The 19,274-nt window shown below is 53.1% G+C and overlaps 1 protein-coding gene across 4 annotated transcripts in view; it reads left to right on the top strand.

Moving 5' to 3' along the window:
• Window positions 1-19,274, top strand: part of RIPOR1 (RHO family interacting cell polarization regulator 1) — a 132,675-nt gene that overhangs the window by 20,010 nt on the left and 93,391 nt on the right. Inside the window, exon 2 of one of the 4 annotated variants that reach the window (XM_043526488.1) lies at window positions 1,984-2,083. The exons of 2 other annotated variants lie outside the window; for them this stretch is intronic. In XM_043526488.1, coding sequence (XP_043382423.1) covers window positions 2,068-2,083 — 16 coding nt within the window. In that variant the 5' untranslated portion in view covers window positions 1,984-2,067. Of the gene's footprint in view, window positions 1-1,983; window positions 2,084-14,111; window positions 14,209-19,274 lie in introns of those variants that run through there. One more of the 4 variants, XM_043526486.1, reaches the window with a different exon arrangement.

Genomic DNA, 19,274 nt, shown 5'->3' with positions numbered 1-19,274 from the left:
TGTTGTGTGAGCGTTCAGCAAAGGACAGTTGAGTGAGTCGCTCCAGGGCTTTTGGCCACCCCACGGGCACCCCACCCACCATGCTGGGTTTCTCTCTGCAAACTCTCCACACCTTCCTCCATATCCATTGTGCCCTCCGGGGCTCCCTGGTCTCTCCCCCACGGTGGCCGACCCCTGTCTCGGAGGGCTGCAGAAGAAGAGGGTCTGTGTTTATGGTCTTCCCTGGGTAACCAAGAGACCGCAACTTGGGTGTCCCCTCTCTGTGGTATCTGATGTGCCCCCCATTCTGATGGCTCCCACTGCCCCAGAGCAGCTGGTTGTTCTTTGTAAAACAGTAACCAGTGAACTTAAATGTTGGGTGTCATTAGGCTCCAGAGTGAACATGCCTTTGCGATGAACAAGGGCAATTTGCAGTGCACAGAGCTGTAGCTCTCCTCTTAGGGTATGTCTACACTACAAAATTAGGTCGAATTTATAGAAGTCGATTTTTAGAAAGCGATTTTACACAGTCGATTGCGTGCGTCCCCACTAAGCGCATTAAGTCGGCAGAGTGCGTCCACAGTACTGAGGCTAGCATCGACTTTTGCAGCGGTGCACTGTGGGTAGCTATCCCACAGTTCCCACAGTCTCCGCCGCCCATTGGAATTCTGGGTTGAGCTCCCAATGCCTGATGGGGCAAAAACATTGTCGCGGGTGGTTTTGGGTACATGTCGTCAGTTGCCCCTCCCTCCGTGAAAACAACGGCAGACAATCATTTCGTGTCTTTTTTCCGTGTGGGCGCCATACTGCTTTCAGCAGCCGGTGCAGTAGGATGCTAACTATCGTCATCGAACTTCCGCTGCCACTCTGCCCTCCTGCTCTTGTCTCGATAGCAAATTTCTCCATGTTGTCTGTCATGGGCTCCCTCTTCCGCTGCCACTCTGCTCTCATGAATCCACCTCACAGGTCGTCAGCCACCGCTTCCGCGGCCACTCTGCTCTCCCAGTGGTCTCGCAGGGCCGCTTCCGCGGCCACTCTGCTCGGCTGCTCTTGTCTCGCCCTAAAACGGCAAGCGTGCAGCCCGCTCAGCTGTTGTGTCCTGGCAGCAGACGGTGCAGTAGGTCTGCAAACCATCATCATTGAACGACCGCTTCCGCTGGCACTCTGCTCTCCTGCAGACGCCATACCACGGCAATCATGGAGCCCGCTCAGCTCACCGCGGCTGTTATGAGCATTGTAAACACCTAGCGCATTATCATGTAGTACATGCAGAACCAGAACCTGCGAAAGCAGGCGAGGAGGCGATGGCAGCGCGGGGATGAGGGCATGGACACAGACTTCTCTCAAAGCACGGGCCCCGGCAATTTGGCCATCCTGGTGGATGGTGGAGAGTCGCCTTGTTTACTCCCCTGCTCCACCTCCCGCGCGAGGAAGACTTGCTGTGTCAGCTCCTGACACCACCAGCCTGTTTGCACCCAACAGCCTCCACTGGGCAACGCCAGCCCATGCTCTGCCACGCACCCAGAGCCCCCTGCAGTGTCCAGCCCTGACCCACTGGCCGCTCACAGAAACTCCCAGCTGCGATGGCCCCCCCAGCACACTGTGTGCTGTGCCAGTTTCTTTGGCTCAGCCGAGCTCGGCCCCAGGCTTAGGGTGACCAGACAGCAAGTGTGAAAAATTGGGGTGTGGGGGGGTAATAGGAGCCTATATAAGAAAAAGCCCCAAATATCGGGACTGTCCGTATAAAATCGGGACATTTGGTCACCCAGGATGCCAGCACTGAGATGGGCTATAGTGAAAGTAATCAGTGCTAAGGCTTCAGAGACGGCGCCTAGGGATAATGGTGGGCACAGAGTGGTTACATACAAAACAAAAGGTATCATGTTTCCTGGAGTCTCAGCTTAACTTGGCAGTGGGGCACTCTGTGGCATGATGCCATCTCTGCTGTCTCTCTCCTTACTCCTGGTGCTGCATATGGCTTTTCCCCACTGGCTTCTCTCCTAGGTGGCTGTTTGAAGCAGTCCCTGGCCCGTGGAGTGGGTGGCAGAGGGAGGATCTCCGTTCGCATGGTGCTGGCGAAAGCAGGACATGACAGCAAACACAGGTAGGGACACAGGAGTCGGACCAGTGGGGGTCTCTAGCTAACAGAGCTGACCTGGGAGGCAGCCCAAGGGCGTGCAGCCCACGCGCTTGCAGACCTAGAGCCAGACCCCCGCCCCGACGGCTGCTCCTGGGTCCCTGTGCTGCCTGCGTGATGCCCCCCAGCCAGGCACGGGGAGCTCTGCCTCGGGCCAAGCAGGCAAGGAGCAGAGACTGCCTGAGTATGGTAGGGTAGCGCCCGCTGTGCGGCGAACGCCTCCGTGGCCACGCTGCCTGTTGCAGTCCCATTGATGGGCTGCAGCAGGCTGATAACTGACCGAGAGACGTTTCAGCGGGTTGTCAGAACCCCATAGGCTGCTCCGAGCCCTGGCTTCGCCCTGTCTAAGCACCTTCTCCTGCTGGGCGTGGGGCCATCTCAAAACCTGCCCTGCTGCATGGACCATGCTTATCGCAGCTGTTGGTCGTTTATTAACCCCGCATGAACTACAAACAGAGCAAGGGGATCGTGGGACTGTCTCCTGCCCCCCGCCACCCCCAGGGTGTGTGATCACCGGCAGCGTGAGCAATGCAGGGGCAAGGACTGTCCTTTCCCAGCGTCTCTGAGCGCTTCTCTCAGGCCCAACCCTTTACCCTGGCTCCATTCCAGGCCAGGCCCCGTCTCTGGGTCCAGCTGGGTACGCTGGGTTTCACCACCATGTATCTTCTCCCGCACTGACCCCTCGCAGACATACACCAACCTCTGCAGTTTCTTCTCCCTCCCGCTCCCCTCCCCCAGCCAGATGGCAGGGGTGCAGCTGCTGGTTCAAGATAAGACTGTGCAGGGACGTGCCAGCCACAGCTGGTCTCCCGCATCCCGAGCCCAAGGGGATCCTGCCTGCCAGGATCTCTGGGCAGGGATCTCTTGCTGGCTGAGTGCCCCAGGCCCTGCCGACAGAGCTCCTGCTCTTTGCACCGTGCTTGGCGCACACGCACCAGGGCAGAACCCACCTGTCTCTCTGGCTCCCCTGCCATCTCTGGGTAGGCAGATGTCTTTCAGGCCCAGGCAGCGGTTGCATGGCTGGGAGGGATCACTCACGAGACCCCAGGTGGGGTGTCAAAAGCCAGCGGGGAGTGGAGCCTTCGGCTCAGAGCTGGAGGTGGCTGGAGCTGTCAGCTTTCCCCCGCACTTTCTGGGCTTGCGGGGGGGTGCTCGGGCCTCTCGGGCCCAGCTGTGGTTTGTGATGTCACCATGCCACATTGCTCTGCACCACTAGACTTGGCAGCCGTTGCTGGCACCCTGCCTGCTGAGTTTCTGGCTCTGGCTGGTCACAGTCCAGGCTCCAGCTACACTGAGAGGAGGACCAGGCTTTCCTAGAGGCCCAAGAGTGCCCCCCTGTGGGGCTTAAGAGGGGGCAAGAGGAATGACAGGAGAGCTCCCTCAGGGGGCACAGACAATATCCCAGCTGGAGCAGAGCGTGGAGGCTGTCACAGGAGGCCTGGCCAAGGGGACAGGCAGGGCAAATACACTGAGCATGAGGCACATAGGGGCTGCCAGACTGGGTCAGATCCTGGGTGCAGCCTAGTATCCTATCTCCAGCCGGGACTGGCACCAGCTGCTGCAGGGGAAGGTGTAAAAACCCCACAATAGGAGGTGCTGAATAATCCACATCACACATGGACCCCTCCTGGTCTCTAGTGGACAGAGATTGGCTCAAGCCATGAAGCAGGAGGATCAATACCCTCTGTCATCGTTACGTATGATCACCCTGGCTAGTTGTATTAGCTGTATCAATGCCTCAGTCCTATTTCGATTCTCGTTAAGTTCCTGGCTGCAATGACTTCATGTGGCAGTGAGTTCCACCGGCTAATTACGTGTTGAGGGCAGGGAGATTTCCTTTTATTGATGTTTGAATTTCCTACCTTTCAATTTCATTGAATTCACCCTTGTTCTGAGACCGGGAGAATAGCTGCTCTCCATCTACTTCCTCTATTCCAGTCAGCATTTTTCGGATTCCATTGTGGCCCCTCTTCTCATTTCTAAGGCTTTGTCTTTACTGGAACTTTGTCGGCAAAACTTTTGTCATTCAGGGGTGTTAAATCTCCCCCTGCCCCGAACGACAAAAGTTTTACTGACGAAAACGCCCATGTGAACAGCGCTTTGTCGACAGGAGCGCTCTGCCGCTCGTGGGAGGTGGAAGTTTTTTGTTGGCGGGAGAGAGCTCTTCCGCCAACAAACAGCAGCTACACTACGCACCTTTTAGTGGCACGGCAGTGTAGACAAAGCCTTAGATAACCACCCTAGTGTCTTCAACCTGTCTTCATAGGAGAGCTTGTCTGGACTCTTGATCACACTTGTTACCTTCTCTGAACCTCCTGCAGGGACATGGTGACCAGTACTGCACAAACTGTTTGGATGTGGCTGCCTGCTGATTTATATTCAGATATTAGAATGGGTTTGGGTTTGGAAAGAGGGGACTGGTTCATAGAATATTGGGGTTGGAAGGGACCTCAGGAGGTCATCTAGTCCAACCCCCTGCTCAAAGCAGGACCAATCCCCAATTTTTTCCCCCAGATCCCTAAATGGCCCTCTCAAGGATTGAACTCACAACCCTGGGTTTAGCAGGCCAATGCTCAAACCACTGAGCTATCCCTCCCCTCTAGATATGGGGCTGGGGTCTGCAGCTCAAGGCCCTGCTTGAGGCCCAGGTCTTCTGCCTGTCATCTCAGCACAGAAATGCTCTGATCGCTCGCTGCCTGGAGCTGGCCAGTGTTTTCCCCAGGAATTGAAATTGTGCGTGCGTGTGTGTGTGTGTACTATTCAGGGCAGGTGAGGGCCGACAAGGGTTGAGACTGTGAGGGCAAAGGTGGGCTGCATGGCACCATATTAAAAACTGAAAAATGTTTCATGACTATTTTATTAGATTTAACTCATGTTTTAAAATCATCACAAAAATTAAAGTTGGCTACTCCTGTACTACAAAAAGAACAGGAGTACAATAGCTACAACCTTCTTGGTTTCTTCCTGTAATTTTGGTGTCTTCTTGTGTGTCCATTACTTCCAGTCCTTCATGATTATGCTCATGATCAGGCAGAAGGCGACTTCTTTCAGAACACAAAATTCTATTCAGTGATGAAAAAGAACGCTCCACTGTAGCTGTTGTGACTGGGAGCAGCAAGAGATGAATTCCTACTTCTTTCATCCCAGGAAACAGCACAAAGATCGGGTCGAGCCACTAGTGATGATAAAAAAGAAGTTGAAGTCAAATCTTCGTTTGTTTGTCCTATGATATTCCACTCTGTGTTCAAAATTTTCTATTCTGTCCTGAGCACATGGCAGCCCCATTGCTGGCAGTGCCTCGCTCCACTCAATTGTCGGTGTTTTATAGAACAGGCATCTGTAAAAGCTACATAGAGGTCGAGTAGAATCCAGAAATTGCTACAGTAGATTTGTAAGAATCAAGTCTGTGTACTTTTTCAGCTGTCTCAACAAACACTTCTTGTCCTCTTCACTTAAGGAGTCAATATAAATACCTTCATTAGTCAACTTCTGGACTGAAGTCTTTGCTTCTTCCAGTACTTTTTTCAGTGGATAGCTCTCTGATTGCTCCAAGGGTAGACAAAGATCTACTACTGTTGTAGCAAATGCCTGGATGACATTGTTTAATCACCCAAGTGGTTTCAACAGTAGATTTACAAGAGAGAGAATGGCGATAGTCTTCAGCCCTTCTAGCTCTGTCAATCTGTTTCTTCTCTTCAGCAGGTGGGTATTGTAGTTTTAAGAACATTTGATAGAGATCCTGTAGCTGTTTGTCTCTGTCTGGGGAATTGGAGCAAACGCGGTTGTATCTTAGAGCTTGGCTGTAGACAATGGATCGTGTGATGTGGTGTGGATGAAAGCTGGAGGCATGTAAGTAAGTATAGCGGTCAGTAGGTTTCCGGTATAGGGTGGTGTTTATGTGATCATCGCTTATTTGCCCTGTAGTGTCTAGAAAGTGGATCTCTTGTGTAGACTGGTCCAGGCTGAGGTTGATGGTGGGATTGAAATTGTTGAAATCATGGTGGAATTCCTCAAGGGCTTCTTTTCCATGGGTTTGGATGATGAAGATGTCATCAATGTAGCGCAAGCAGAGTAGGGGCATTAGGGGATGAGAACTGAGGAAGTGTTGTTCTAAGTCAGCCATAAAAATGTGGCCATACTGTGGGGCCATGCGGGTACCCATAGCAGTGCCGCTGACTTGAAGGTATAAATTGTCCCCAAATCTGAAATAGTTGTGGGTGAGGACAAAGTCACAAAGTTCAGCCACCAGGTTTGCCGTGACATTATTGGGGATACTGTTCCTGACAGCTTGTAGTCCATCTTTGTGTGGAATGTTGGTGTAGAGGGCTTCTACATCCATAGTGGCTAGGATGGTGTTTTCAGGAAGATCACCGATGAATTGTAGTTTCCTCAGGAAGTCAGTGATGTCTCAAAGACAGCTAGGAGTGCTGGTAGCGTAGGGCCTGAGGACAGAGTCTACATAGCCAGACAATCCTGCTGTCAGGGTGCCAATGCCTGAGATGATGGGGTGTCCAGGATTTCCAGGTTTATGGATCTTAGGTAGCAGATAGAATACCCCAGGTTGGGGCTCTAGGGGTGTGTCTGTGTAGATTTGTTCCTGTGCTTCTTCAGAGAGTTTCTTGAGCAGACGGTGTAGTTTCTTTTGGTAACCCTCAGTGGGATCAGAGGATAATGGCCTGTAGAATGTGGTGTCAGAGAGTTGCCTAGCAGCCTCTTGTTCGTATTCCAACCTATTAATGATGACAACAGCATCTCCTTTGTCAGCCATTTTGATTATGATGTTAGAGTTATTTCTGAGGCTGTGGCTGGCGTTGTGTTCTGTATGGTTGAGGTTATCGGGCAAGTGATGCTGCTTTTCCACTATTTCAGCCCGTGCACGTCGGCAGAAGCACTCTATGTAGAAGTCCAGTCTGCTGTTTCGACCTTCAGGAGGAGTCCACGCAGAATCCTTCTTTTTGTAGCGTTGGTAGGAAGGTCTCTGTGGGTTAGTATGCTGTTCAGTGGTGTGTTGGAAATATTCCTTGAGTTGGAGACGTCGAAAGTAGGATTCTAGGTCACTGCAGAACTGTATCATGTTCGTGGGGGTGGTGGGGCAGAAGGAGAAGCCCCGAGATAGGACCATCATAGGACTTAACCACATCAGCCACACCATCAGGGGCTCGTTCACCTGCACATCTACCAATGTGACATATGCCATCATGTGCCAGGAATGCCCCTCTGCCATGTACATTGGTCAAACCGGACAGTCTCTATGCAAAAGAATAAATGGACACAAATCTGACATCAAGAATTATACCATTCAAAAACCAGTAGGAGAACACTTCAATCTCCCTGGACACTCAATAACAGACTTAAAAGTGGCAATTCTTCAACAACAGAACCTCAGAAAGAGACTCCAACGAGAAATTGCAGATTTGGAATTAATTTGCAAACTGGACATCATCTAATTAGGCCTGAATAAAGACTGGGAGTGGATGGGTCACTACAAAAACTAATTTCTCCCTGCTGATATTCACACCTTCTTGTTAACTGTTTGAAATGGGCCACCTTGATTACATTGGCCTCATTAGCACTACAAAAGTGATTTCCGCCCCTTCTTGTCAACTATTGAGAATAGCCCACTTCCACCTTAATTGAATTGGCTCGTTAGCACTGACCCCCCACACTTGGTAAGGCAGCTACCATCTTTTCAATAAATGCTGTGTATTTATACCTCTCTACTGTATTTTCCACTCCATGCATCTGATGAAGTGGGTTTTAGCCCACGAAAGCTTATGCCCAAATAAATTTGTTCGTCTCTAAGGTGCCACAGGAGACGTCTTCCCCCAAAATATCCCCAAGCCTTACACACCCCCTTTACTGCGGAGGCTTGAGAATAATATCCAAACCAATTGGTTACAAAATGATCAAAGACCCAAACCCCTGGAGGAGTGGTAGATATGCTGGAGGGCAGGGATAGGATACAGAGGGACCTAAACAAATTGGAGGATTGGGCCAAAAGAAACCTGATGAGGTTCAATAAGGATAAGTGCAGGGTCCTGCACTTAGGACGGAAGAACCCAATGCACAGCTAAAGACTAGGGACCGAATGGCTAGGCAGCAGTTCTGCGGAAAAGGACCTAGGGGTTACAGTGGACGAGAAGCTGGATATGAGTCAGCAGTGTGCCCTTGTTGCCAAGAAGGCCAATGGCATTTTAGGATGTATAAGTAGGGGCATAGCGAGCAGATCGAGGGACGTGATCGTTCCCCTCTATTTGACATTGGTGAGGCCTCATCTGGAGTACTGTGTCCAGTTTTGGGCCCCACACAACAAGAAGGATGTGGATAAATTGGAGAGAGTCCAGCGAAGGGCAACAAAAATGATTAGGGGTCTGGAACACATGAGTTATGAGGAGAGGCTGAGGGAACTGGGATTGTTTAGTCTTCGGAAGAGAAGAATGAGGGGGGATTTGATAGCTGCTTTCAACTACCTGAGAGGTGGTTCCAGAGAGGATGGACTATTCTCAGTGGTAGAAGAGGACAGGACAAGGAGTAATGGTCTCAAGTTGCAGTGGGGGAGGTTTTGGTTGGATATTAGGAAAAACTTTTTCACTAGGAGGGTGGTGAAACACTGGAATGCGTTACCTAGGGAGGTGGTAGAATCTCCTTCCTTGGAAGTTTTTAAGGTCAGGCTTGACAAAGCCTTGGCTGGGATGATTTGATTGGGCATTGGTCCTGCTTTGAGCAGGGGGTTGGACTAGATGACCTCCTGAGGTCTCTTCCAACCCTGATATTCTATGATTCTATGACTCTATGATCTTGGAACAATGGAAAAATCAGTCAGGTTCTTAAAAGAAGGATTTTATTTAAAAAAAGAAAGGTAAAAATCATCTCTGTAAAATCAGGATGAAAAATACTTTACAGGGTATCCAGATTGAAAACACAGAGGATCCCCCTCTGGGCAAACCTTAAAGTTACAGAAACAGGAATAAACCTCCCCCTTAACACAGGGAAAATTCACATAAACCAAAAGATAAACTAATCCGCCTTGCCTGGCTCACCTCTACTGGTTGCAATATTGGAGACTTGGCTTAGGATGGGTTGGAGAAGATGGATTTCTGTCTGGCCTCTCTCAGTCCCAAGAGAGAACAACCATGTAAACAAAGAGCACAAACAAAAGCCTCCCTCCAAGATTTGAAAGTATCTTCTCCCCTTATTGGTCCTTTGGGTCAGGTGCCAGCCAGGTTAGCTGAGCTTCTTAACCCTTTCCAGGTAACAGGAGGTTGCCTCTGGCCAGGAGGGATTTTATAGCACTGTATAGAGAAAGGTGGTTACCCTTCCCTTTATATTTATGACAGAGCTAGATGGACCATTGGTCTGACCCAATATGGCCGTTCTTACATAAAAAATAAGTATAATAATAAAAAAGTTTAGTACAGAAACTCCCCATATAATGACCTCTTGAGACAGCGATGATGTGAGATAAGAATCTTGGCAAATAATGCATTTTAAAAATCTTGGCCTACTAGGAAACGTATGTTTATATATGTTTCCCAGTCACAAATCTAGCATTCTGGAGTGCAGTCACTACAACATAGTCCAATTCTCTGGCCAGCTCCAGAGATTTCCCTAGACGCCCCCCCGGGGGGGGGTGTACACCTCCCCTGAATTTTCCCAACACCCTCCCCCCAGTTACATGCAGTGTTGCCAATTTAGTCATTGGTTGAAAATTTGAATTGAAATTGAAACATTAATACACACTTTAAAAGCAGATAAAGTGTATGAGAAAATACTTGTACCTGAGAGAGCATGAAAAGTCTGAACAAAGACTAGCTTCCTCATACAGCTGTTATTTTTGTCAATGGTGGCACATTTGTTTCGGCTATATTGACCTACCTAATAATTTCAAATTATTATTTATAAGCAAGGTCTGAATGAGCTCTCCTCTGACAGCTAGTGATGAGCCAGGGGTGCCTGAAAAGGCTTCAGGACCAGACTGTATTTACACAAACTCACTTACTCTACCTAGGTATCCGGCAGACAGAGCTGTGCTGCCCAAGTGATCAGTTTTGGCTGGTGTTGGGTTACAAATCACTTAAGTATTAAATGTGGGGTCATGAAATGTTGTTATCCTTATTGTATGAGTAAAGGGCAGCAGAACTGTACTTAGCCTGCCTGGATGAGGGGATCTCCCTCAGTGCTTAATTTGTGCTAGGGCTTGCCAGGGATGAGCCCTGGCACCTCTAAATAGATGGGTCAAGCCCAGGTCCAAAGCCCGTGGAAGGTTTAAGTGCCGCTTTGTAGATAAAGCAAACAGAAGCAGGAAGGAGGCGGGAGATGAAAGCACCTTCCCTAAGCTCTGCTAGTTGATTGACTGCAAAAATACAAGTTTTCTGAACTGTTTTCTTGGGAAACCTCAGCATGGACTGTTGGCTCCAGCAAGTGGAATACCAGGTGCCAATGCATGGCTTGAGCCCTGTACGAAGGACACCTCTATCCACCTTCCCTGCAGGGGCAGAGCTCAAAGTGCAGCCTAACTGCTAGGGAAACTTGTCTGAGGAGAATGAGTTTCTTTGGCTGGGCACCGGCAGCCACTGGCCTGCTCAGTTGGGAGATGCTGGCCCAGAGCATGCCCCTCACCTGTCCCTTTAGTAGTAGTGTTCAGTCATTCGGTCTGCCCGTGTGAATTCTGGGAGGATGGGCCGAGGACACAAGGCTGCCCTCCAGCGAGGAAGGGCCACAGAGCCTAGCTGATTCTGTGGGACAAGGAACGCTCAGATGGGAACAGAAGTGGCAGGGGTGTCCAAGGTTTAAAACGAAGGAACCGGAGGGGCTCACTGGGCAGAGAACCCTGGATGCCACCGCTGCTTGGTGAAAGAGGCCATGCAGTCTGTGGATGCTGCCCAGAGCACTCTGCCTGGATGCATGAGATATCCTGGGCATGGAAGTAGGCCTCCCAGTTGCATAGCATCTCCCCAGCGAGTGTCCTCATCTGGGGCTGGTGGGTGGCCATTTTGGCCAGTGCCAGGAGGAGATTGTTAAGGCATTCCCCTGACTTTGTATGGCCACGGACAGGGACTGTGGAGAGGACTAGGTGTGGGGGAAAGTTCAGCCAGAAGCTCAGTGGGAAGAGCTGGAAGAGGGGCCTGCATCCAGCTAGCCATGCCCCAGGGGCTGCTCCCCACGGAAGAGGCGTGTATCAGAGGTGTCTGTGAACTGCCCCAGACACGTGCCCATGCTCCCGGCTCTGTGCAGGAGCCACCAACTAATATCGCCGTGGGACCGGAGGTGAATCAGGGCTATCCACGAGGTGCCTCACTCTCCAGGGGTGGTAGCACGTTCCACTGCGTGGGGTCAGGGATGTGAGGGTGAGGCGATGCGCGGTGTAGAGCACCAAGAGATGCTCTCTAGGCACAGCTTGGAAACGGGTGGGCTACTCGGCAGGAGTGCCGGGGGCCTCACAGGACAGCAGCCCAGGGATGGTTTCTGGAGGGCCAGGGGATGTGGGTAGGAGCACCCTCTGGCAGGGCCCACTTGAGATATCCCAGAAGGGAGGGAGGCTGAGAGGAGCCAGGGAACAAATCTGCATTTCTCTGCCACTGTGGCTCAGCCTTGCCCTGGGGGCCCTTCACCTCAAAGGCCAGGAGGGCAGTTGGACATGAACGATCCATTCAACACGTAGCTTCTTCCCAGCCCAAGTGTTCATGCTGCTTGTGCAATGCAAAGCTGCAGGATCAGCCCTGGGTGGAAAGCCTGGGAGGTCGACATCCTGCTTGAGACCGTGTGGTCAGGGGCAGTATTGCTTCCCTACCAGTGCAAGCGTCCTGAGCTGGGAGACGTCCCTGGCGTGCGTGGAGAGCCAGGCTCCCCGGCTGTCTTGCTCCTTGGCCTTGTGCTGGGACTGGCCTAAGCCCGGGTGGGAGCAGTGGGTGCTGATTGCCAGGGATGCTTGCTGCCGAGCGATGCCAGAGCACAGAGCGGTCGCTAATTCGCTGGCACTGCTGCCCTGGGCTGGAGATGAACTGGCCACCTGGTGTGAAAGCCCCTGGTCTGTCACCAGCTCCATGGCCCACCCAAGCCCCTTTCACTGGCCCCACTTGGGGCGGAGCAGCCAAAGGCCGGGGGGAGAGGGGGGCTAAGCCACTAGCTGCTATTATGTGGCTGGACTGCTTCTGGATTCCAGCCAGTCAGCGCCTGGCCTCTCGGGGGGTCTTTATGCTGAAACCCCTGCCGACCCGACCCAATGTGTGCCCTGTCCTAGCCAGCCTGTTCTTGGGGGAGGGTAAATTACCTACTGTCTGGGGGGGTTTCCCCCAGGAGGGAGGAGGGCAGGAATGTGTCGTGGGGTAGGGCAGGTGAGGAGAAGCAGTGTTTGCACAAGCGCTGCTGGAGAGCCCTGCTGGGCAGCGCCCGGGATGCCAAAAGCCGTTCGCCTGCCACGGCCAGGGGCTCTCTGGCCCGTGTGTTTCCCCTGTTGTCGGGTGATGAGCCCGGCCCAGCTGGCGCGGTCGGAGCTGAGAGGAGCTGTGGCTGGGGCAGCCTTCGCCTGTCGCTCGCCCGTTCCTTCCTAGCGGTGTCTGCCTGGCAAGTCCTCCCCAGCCGCTCCTTCCTGCCCCGGCTCCTGTCAGCTCTCCGCTGCACACTGAGCTCGCAGCCTCCGCCAACCTGCAGCTGGACGGTTTGGCTGGGGCGGGGGGGAAGAGACGTGAGCTCTGGAGTTCCCAGAAAGCCTCTCTTTGCTGTTGATGGATGGACTTCTCTGCGCCCAAAGCCTTCTTCCCTCACTCTCCAAGGCCCTGCAGCTCAAGGTCTGTCCATCCATCTGGGAAGGGCTGGACCAGGCTCCATTCACCCCTGCCTGCCTCCACTCACTGAAGAGAAAGGGTCTGAGGCTCAGCCCCAGCTCCACCACTGGGATCTCGTATCATCGTGGGAGGGGAGGCCAGTGGATCTGCCCGACAGGCCAGTCGGCGTGGAGAGCTGTGCAGCTGAGTTGAGCTACTGTCCCTTACCAGTGGAGATGCTCGGCTCCAGGAAGATCTTGGCTTCTCATGTCCAGCTATTTGAAGCCATTGGGTGTGTGCGTCCCATTCCGTAGGCAGCCGCCCCTGCTCTGAGTCCCAGCGCAGCCAGAGTTATCTGAGTCCCAGCAATAAGGCCGGCTCCTATACTTTTATTTGTAGGTGGCAGTTTTTACTTTCCAAACCAAATGCACCATTGCACGAGCCTTAGCGCAGACGCACGCTGCCGGCCGAAGGCCCGCGGGGACCTGTCTGCACTGCACTGGTCACAGCAGCACAAGCAACCAGAGCAGACTGTGTCGCTCGCACATGCACAGAAATGACTGAGCGCTAAGACGTGGGTCCATCAGCCAGATTCCACCCCACTGACTGCAATGTAGCCACTCCCGCTCTTACCCCACTGCTCAGAGACCGGAGCCTGGCCCTCGAGCTCAAGCTCCGGGGGCCAAATTTCTCTCTGGTGTCGCTCCATGGGCGCCAGTGGAGTGACACTGGGGAGGAATGTGACCACTCCTGTTTATTATTGCAGTGTAAAGTTACCCTTTAAAGCTTAGCCAGCTCCGTCGGCGCTGCGTAGCATCCTGGAACATTGATCGGTCCCAGGGCCTGCTATATGCCAGCGAGCTATTGTGCTGGCTCTCAGCAGACACGCTCCCAGCTGACAGGCCTGTGTCCTCCTGGGGGTGCGCCAAAGAGTTTCTCTTTGTTTTCTGTTCCCCCATCAGAAGGCTCAAATCAAACATCTTTCTTGGCAGAGGACCTGGATCAGCAGAGTCTCTCCAGGCCTCAGTCCTGGACTCAGATAGGGGCAGAAACAAACAATTAAAGATAGGGTTGGAGGGGAGTGGGCAGAGTGACCTGGCTGCTTCTTCCGGATCTCAGTAGGGGTCACTGTCTCCTTTATTCCCCCAGGAGAACAGGCCAGGGACTTTGACCTCTACAGAATCCAGCCGGGGAATGTTTCAAGGTAACAAACTGCTGTCAGAGAGGGAGCGCTGCACCCACTCCGCATGGCTGGGGGAGGCACTTTGAGCAATGGAGAACCAGGAGCAAGGAAGCACTCCAAGAGACTGTCCTCGGAAGCCGTTCTAGGTGGGCACAAGGGTCCAGGTGACCTGATAAGCCGGTGGGGTTTCTGTTGATGGCGTCTGACTTACTGCTAGCACTGGTTTCGTTAGCTCATACATATCAGCTGGGAAAGGCTGGCACCAGATTTCTGTGCCAGCAGGACTGGATTCTGGTAGCCAGCTGGCATCTCAGCCACTTCTCCTTAACCTGTGGCTTGCGGGAATATTCTTTGCTGGCTTGGACTTTCATCCCTGCCAATCAAATCCAGGAGACCTATCTGATGCATTTGGTGTGGCTGGAGTGTCTTCCATTAATCTGAGTGGGAATCTCCATGCTAGCCTTCAATTTACAGTCTGCTGGAGAGCCCTGCAGCCATCGGCAATCTTGGGGACTTTAGAACCTTAGACGAACTGGTCTACAGCTTCCTAGGCCAGGGCCTGCTCCCTCTGATCAAAGAGGAATATGCTATTCAAGGTCAGGAAGAGCCCCGGATGCCCTGCCTACAGAGCTGGATAATCTGGATTCTTGCTTCTCTTTGGTTAGAGCCTTGTTAAAAGGGATTGGAAGCAGAGAAAGCTTCCTGACTGGGAAAAAGGGCAGCTCCAGCTCTGAACCCCGTGTGCTTCTGCCAACATTTCTGGGAAAGATGGAAAAGGAACAAGATCAGGTTGTCGCTTTGCATCTGTAACTATTATAATTGCCCCACAGCAGGAAGAGGCTTCTGGGAGGAAGAAGCTGCCTGGCTTGTGTGGCTGCATGTGCCTTCCCCCTAAACACTGGCTGTATCGCAAGGCAGCGATACAGGAGAAGCGTGTGACTCATCCTGCCACATGCCCCAGCAGGAGGGAATGATAATTATCCGTGCACACATGCAGCGTGGGCTCCTGAAAGCTGCAGCACGTGATGGGGGTGAGGCGGAGCCCTCCTTCTCTGGAGACCAACAGACTGCGTGCTTGTGCTGGAGGCGTGCGAGTGGTGCACACCTTGTCTGGCACTGCTGCACGCCTGCAATTGGTGCTCTTCCCTGAAAGTCACTGGAGAGTCACACTGTGGGATTAACACCAGGACCAGTGCAGTGGGGCTCCTGACTTGTGACCATGTGGCCTCAGGCACATCACTTCACTTCCTGCCCATATTGGCCTTGCTGTCAAGTGGCCTGTCTGCCAAGGCTCAGTCAGTTCCTGCTTGTAGGCGCGTGGCGTGACTTGGTTGGGTGGAATTAACACGCATTCTCCAGGGATAGCTCCGTGGTTTGAGCATTGGCCTGCTAAACCCAGGGTTTAATCCTTAAGGGGGCCATTTAGGGATCTGGGGCAAAAATTGGGGATTGGCCCTGCTTTGAGCAGGGGATGACCTCTTGAGATCCCTTCTAACCCTGATATTCTATGCTTCTATGAATTGCAAGGAGGACACTGCATGGAATAGGGCTGCCACATAGCTGGGCTCCTGGGGGTTTAGGGGCCCTCGGGGGCTCATGACCATGGACCCTAGTGAGTTCAGCACAAGGTCTGTCTTAAGAGTAATCAGGGCAGGACCCCAGTCTGTGAACCAGAGTCAGAACGGGACCCTGGCAGGGTGAGTGGAGGGAATGAGGCCGTGGCTGCAGCTGCGCTGGGCACAGTGAGTAATAGCAGGGAGCCCTGTTTCCTTCAACCTTGAGTTCTCCTTTCTTTGTTTTATCACCCGCCCTTCCTCTGCCTGCTGTCTGGGGGCAGCGGCGAACCATGGCCAGCAGGCAGGGTGGGGTAGGCAGATGCCAGGGTGGAAATATTACATGGCAGTGGCAGAGCTAGGAGTGGAAAGTTGGCTGGGCCCCAACTTATGATGGATAAGCAATGCCCAAGGGTCTAATGTGACATCAAATAATTGATATTGCATGTTATGTATTTGTATTTGAATGCCAGGGTCAGGAGTGTAACGGGGTAGCTGGGTGCAGAAAAGGGACCTGTGTGCAGGGAGCTGGGGGTGGGGAGAGGGGCGATCCCTGAAGCCCCATGGGCAGGCACGATTTGAGCCAGGTCAGGGGCAGGCAGTCAGCCAGGAGAAGTTTGTAGCGCTGGGCAGAGGCCATGGTGTTCCGCACATCGGCCAAGAGCCACCCGCTCTTCCTTATCCACAGCCATTCGGACATTGGCTCTGCCCAAGGCTCCGATTTGGGCCCACCCATGGCTACGCCCCTGCGGTCCGGACTAGCCCTTTCCCCTGTGGGTGTTAACCCTCTTGGGAGTGGGAGGCTCTGGGACTCCCACCTGGCCTCTGATGCATCAACCAATCCTGCTTCCTGGGGCAAAGTTTAACCCCTTCAGTACCTGGTAGCTCAACTATTCTCCTAATGAGGGGCTATCCAGAAATCCATAGGAGAGGCCTTGGCCATGCTGCTATGCCAGAGGGTAATGGGCTTGCCATCCAATGGCTCAGTCCTGAGCATTCACAGGGGCTCTTCATGCAGAATTGCCCCCGGCACACACAGGCATGAAGGGTGCCTTCAGCTACCCAGAGCTGCTTTGGACACAAGGTCTGGCTCTGAGCAAGCAAAGCCACTGTCCTTCCCATGGCCTGCAGGCCCTTGTGGGTTCCCATGGAAAGAATCCAACAGGGGTTGCACCCTAGCTCTGAATTGGTGCCAAGGGCATTGTGCCAGGGAGAGAGGGCTACGTCTGGAGCGGGGCGGGGGGGAGCTAGAGAGATCGGTGATCGCTGCACGCGAAGGACCAGTCTTCGGGGGGGGAGCCCTGGAAACGAGACACAGCAATGTACTCCAGGTGAATATTTGCGTCCCATCGCTTAGCTCTGAAGGAGCCATATCCAGCACATTAGAGAGACATTAGAGATCTGTGTGAGTGGCACAGATGCTGTCTGGCTTTTGGTCCTGCTTGGAGCATCATGGTGGCACAGTGTTTGCTTCTGTGATCCCGGTGGGGCCAGCGTGGTTCTTTCCCAGATGGTGAGTGAGTGTGAATCCGACTATCATGCCCATTCTGCTCGGAAGCTGCTGAGCTTGGTCCTAGATCCTCACAGCTCTATTAATGTCAGTGGGAGGTAGGCGCCTACATGTTTCTGCGGATCTGGGCCTTAGTCCCCCCTACCACCTTTGGGACAATCCTTAAACCCGATAGTGGGCATGTCTGGGAGCTGGTGGGGCAGTGCGTGGGCGGAGGGTGGCTGGGGCTCAGTCTCTCAGCAGGCAGGCTAATGAAATCATCATTTTGTCCGTTTCCTGAGAATGGGCCAGGGCGCTGATCACCCTCTTCCCAGATCATTTTCCAACGTCTCCCTTCTGCTGTGAGGCCCAGGGTCCCAATGCACTGCCTCTCTCCTTATGCAACGGAGCCAGCCGCAACCCTATGGGTCTACCCCAGGGCCCTGTATGGTGCGCTGCACCGTAGCATAGTGACCAAGAGAGAAAGATCCAGTGGGTGAGGTAATGTCGTTCTGTTGGAAAGAGAGACAGGCTTCAAGCCCCACAGAGCTTTTCATCCACTGCGGCTACATTGCATGCAAGAGAGGAGGCAGTAGCCAGCACAGCAGCCCTTGAGGCAGGAAGGAGTGGGAGGGAGATCACTGGGGCAGCACCATCCAGGCTGAAGGGAGGACGCTGAGTTGAGGCAGTTTAAGACCCTTTAAAACAGCAAGATTAAGGTCTGCTTGCACAGCCATTGCAAACCTCCCAGCACTTTCTGCCCAAATAGGGGTTTGCCTCAGGGCCCCTGGGCAAGTCCCTCTTCCTCTCCCTCTGCTGTGTTGTGTGCAGTGTCTTTCTGCCCCGGAGGTGCTGCATTTCAGTGCTGATGTATGCAGACAGCTTGCAAAGTGCTTAGGGATGCAAGGTGCTGTCAGTGGTTTGAGCATTGGCCTGCTAAACCCAGGATCGTGAGTTCAATCCTTGAGGGGGCCATTTAGGGATCTGGGGCAAAAATTGGGGATTGGTCCTGCTTTGAGCAGGGGGTCGGACTAGATGACCTTCCTGAAGTCCCTTCCCTGATATTCTATGATTCTGTTTGTATTGGAAGCAATGCTGCACTGAAGCCTCCCTTGCAGGAAGCCCTCGTGTTGGTCGGAGAACATGCACTTTGTTGTTACTGTATCTAGCTCCTGTTCTGATCAGCAAAAATTACTGCAGGCAAGCAGCGTTCACAGTGACCTGACCAGTTCCACTGTAGAGACATTGCTACAAATCCCAGGGCTCTGGGAGAGCAGGTGCTCTGGGTTTGTTCAGTTCCTGACAGTAAGGCAGCAATGAAGGAAGGGGTGGGGCATGGCGCACTGCACTTACACCTGATGGCATTTCGGGGATAGGATTTCTGGGCGGGGGAGACTGAGACCTGGTCTACAGTACAGAGTTAGGTCAATGTAAGGTAACTTTTGCTCCTGCCCATGTAAGTCACCCACTACACCAAGGTCAAAACTCCACCTTCGCGAGAGGCGTAATGCTCAGGTCGGTGTAGTTAGGGCAGCACAGGGTCTGTGCAGACACTGCGTTACCTACAGCGCCTGTTGGCTGCTCCCAGGGCTGACAGCCAGAGCTGTGAGTCCCATGCATGGGGGACAGCTCGGGCTGTCAGCCCCAGGGCCGGGGGCTCCAGCTGTCAGTGCCTACCCAGTTAAATTGGTGGAAGCACTCCTGGTGAGGACGCGCACCACCGACAGATGGGTGTCGTGTGGACATGAACCACCGCAGTAATGCCTGCGGTTGCTGTACATTGATTTAACGTAGGTTGATTTAATTTTGTAGTGTAGACTTGCCCCGAGTGATTCCCAGTTTCCATTCTGCTTCACAAACCAGCAGCTGCATCCATCGCCGCTCCTCCCCCACTGCTCCTCTCTGGCTGTGGAACGCACCGCTCTCTGTCCCTGAGCCGGGGCGAGTTTCTGACGGGCCTTGGGCTAGAACCCACTCACCCAGGGCTGCCTGGCCAGGTGAGAAGACCCCCAGAGGGTGGAGGAGCTGGGTGTTCTGTCCAGGGAAGTTAAGCCCGGGGCCTGACACAGGGAGCCATTTGTAGAAGGCGTGGCTTCCACTGGAAGGGGTGTGGGAGCACTGATTTCAATGCACTCTGAATGATTTCTCTCTCCAGCGTGCCCAGCTGCTT

The sequence above is a fragment of the Chelonia mydas genome, chromosome 12 (genome assembly GCF_015237465.2).
Source record: "Chelonia mydas isolate rCheMyd1 chromosome 12, rCheMyd1.pri.v2, whole genome shotgun sequence".
NCBI classification, from domain to species: domain Eukaryota; kingdom Metazoa; phylum Chordata; order Testudines; family Cheloniidae; genus Chelonia; species Chelonia mydas.
This window is presented reverse-complemented; position numbering and strand designations above follow the sequence as displayed.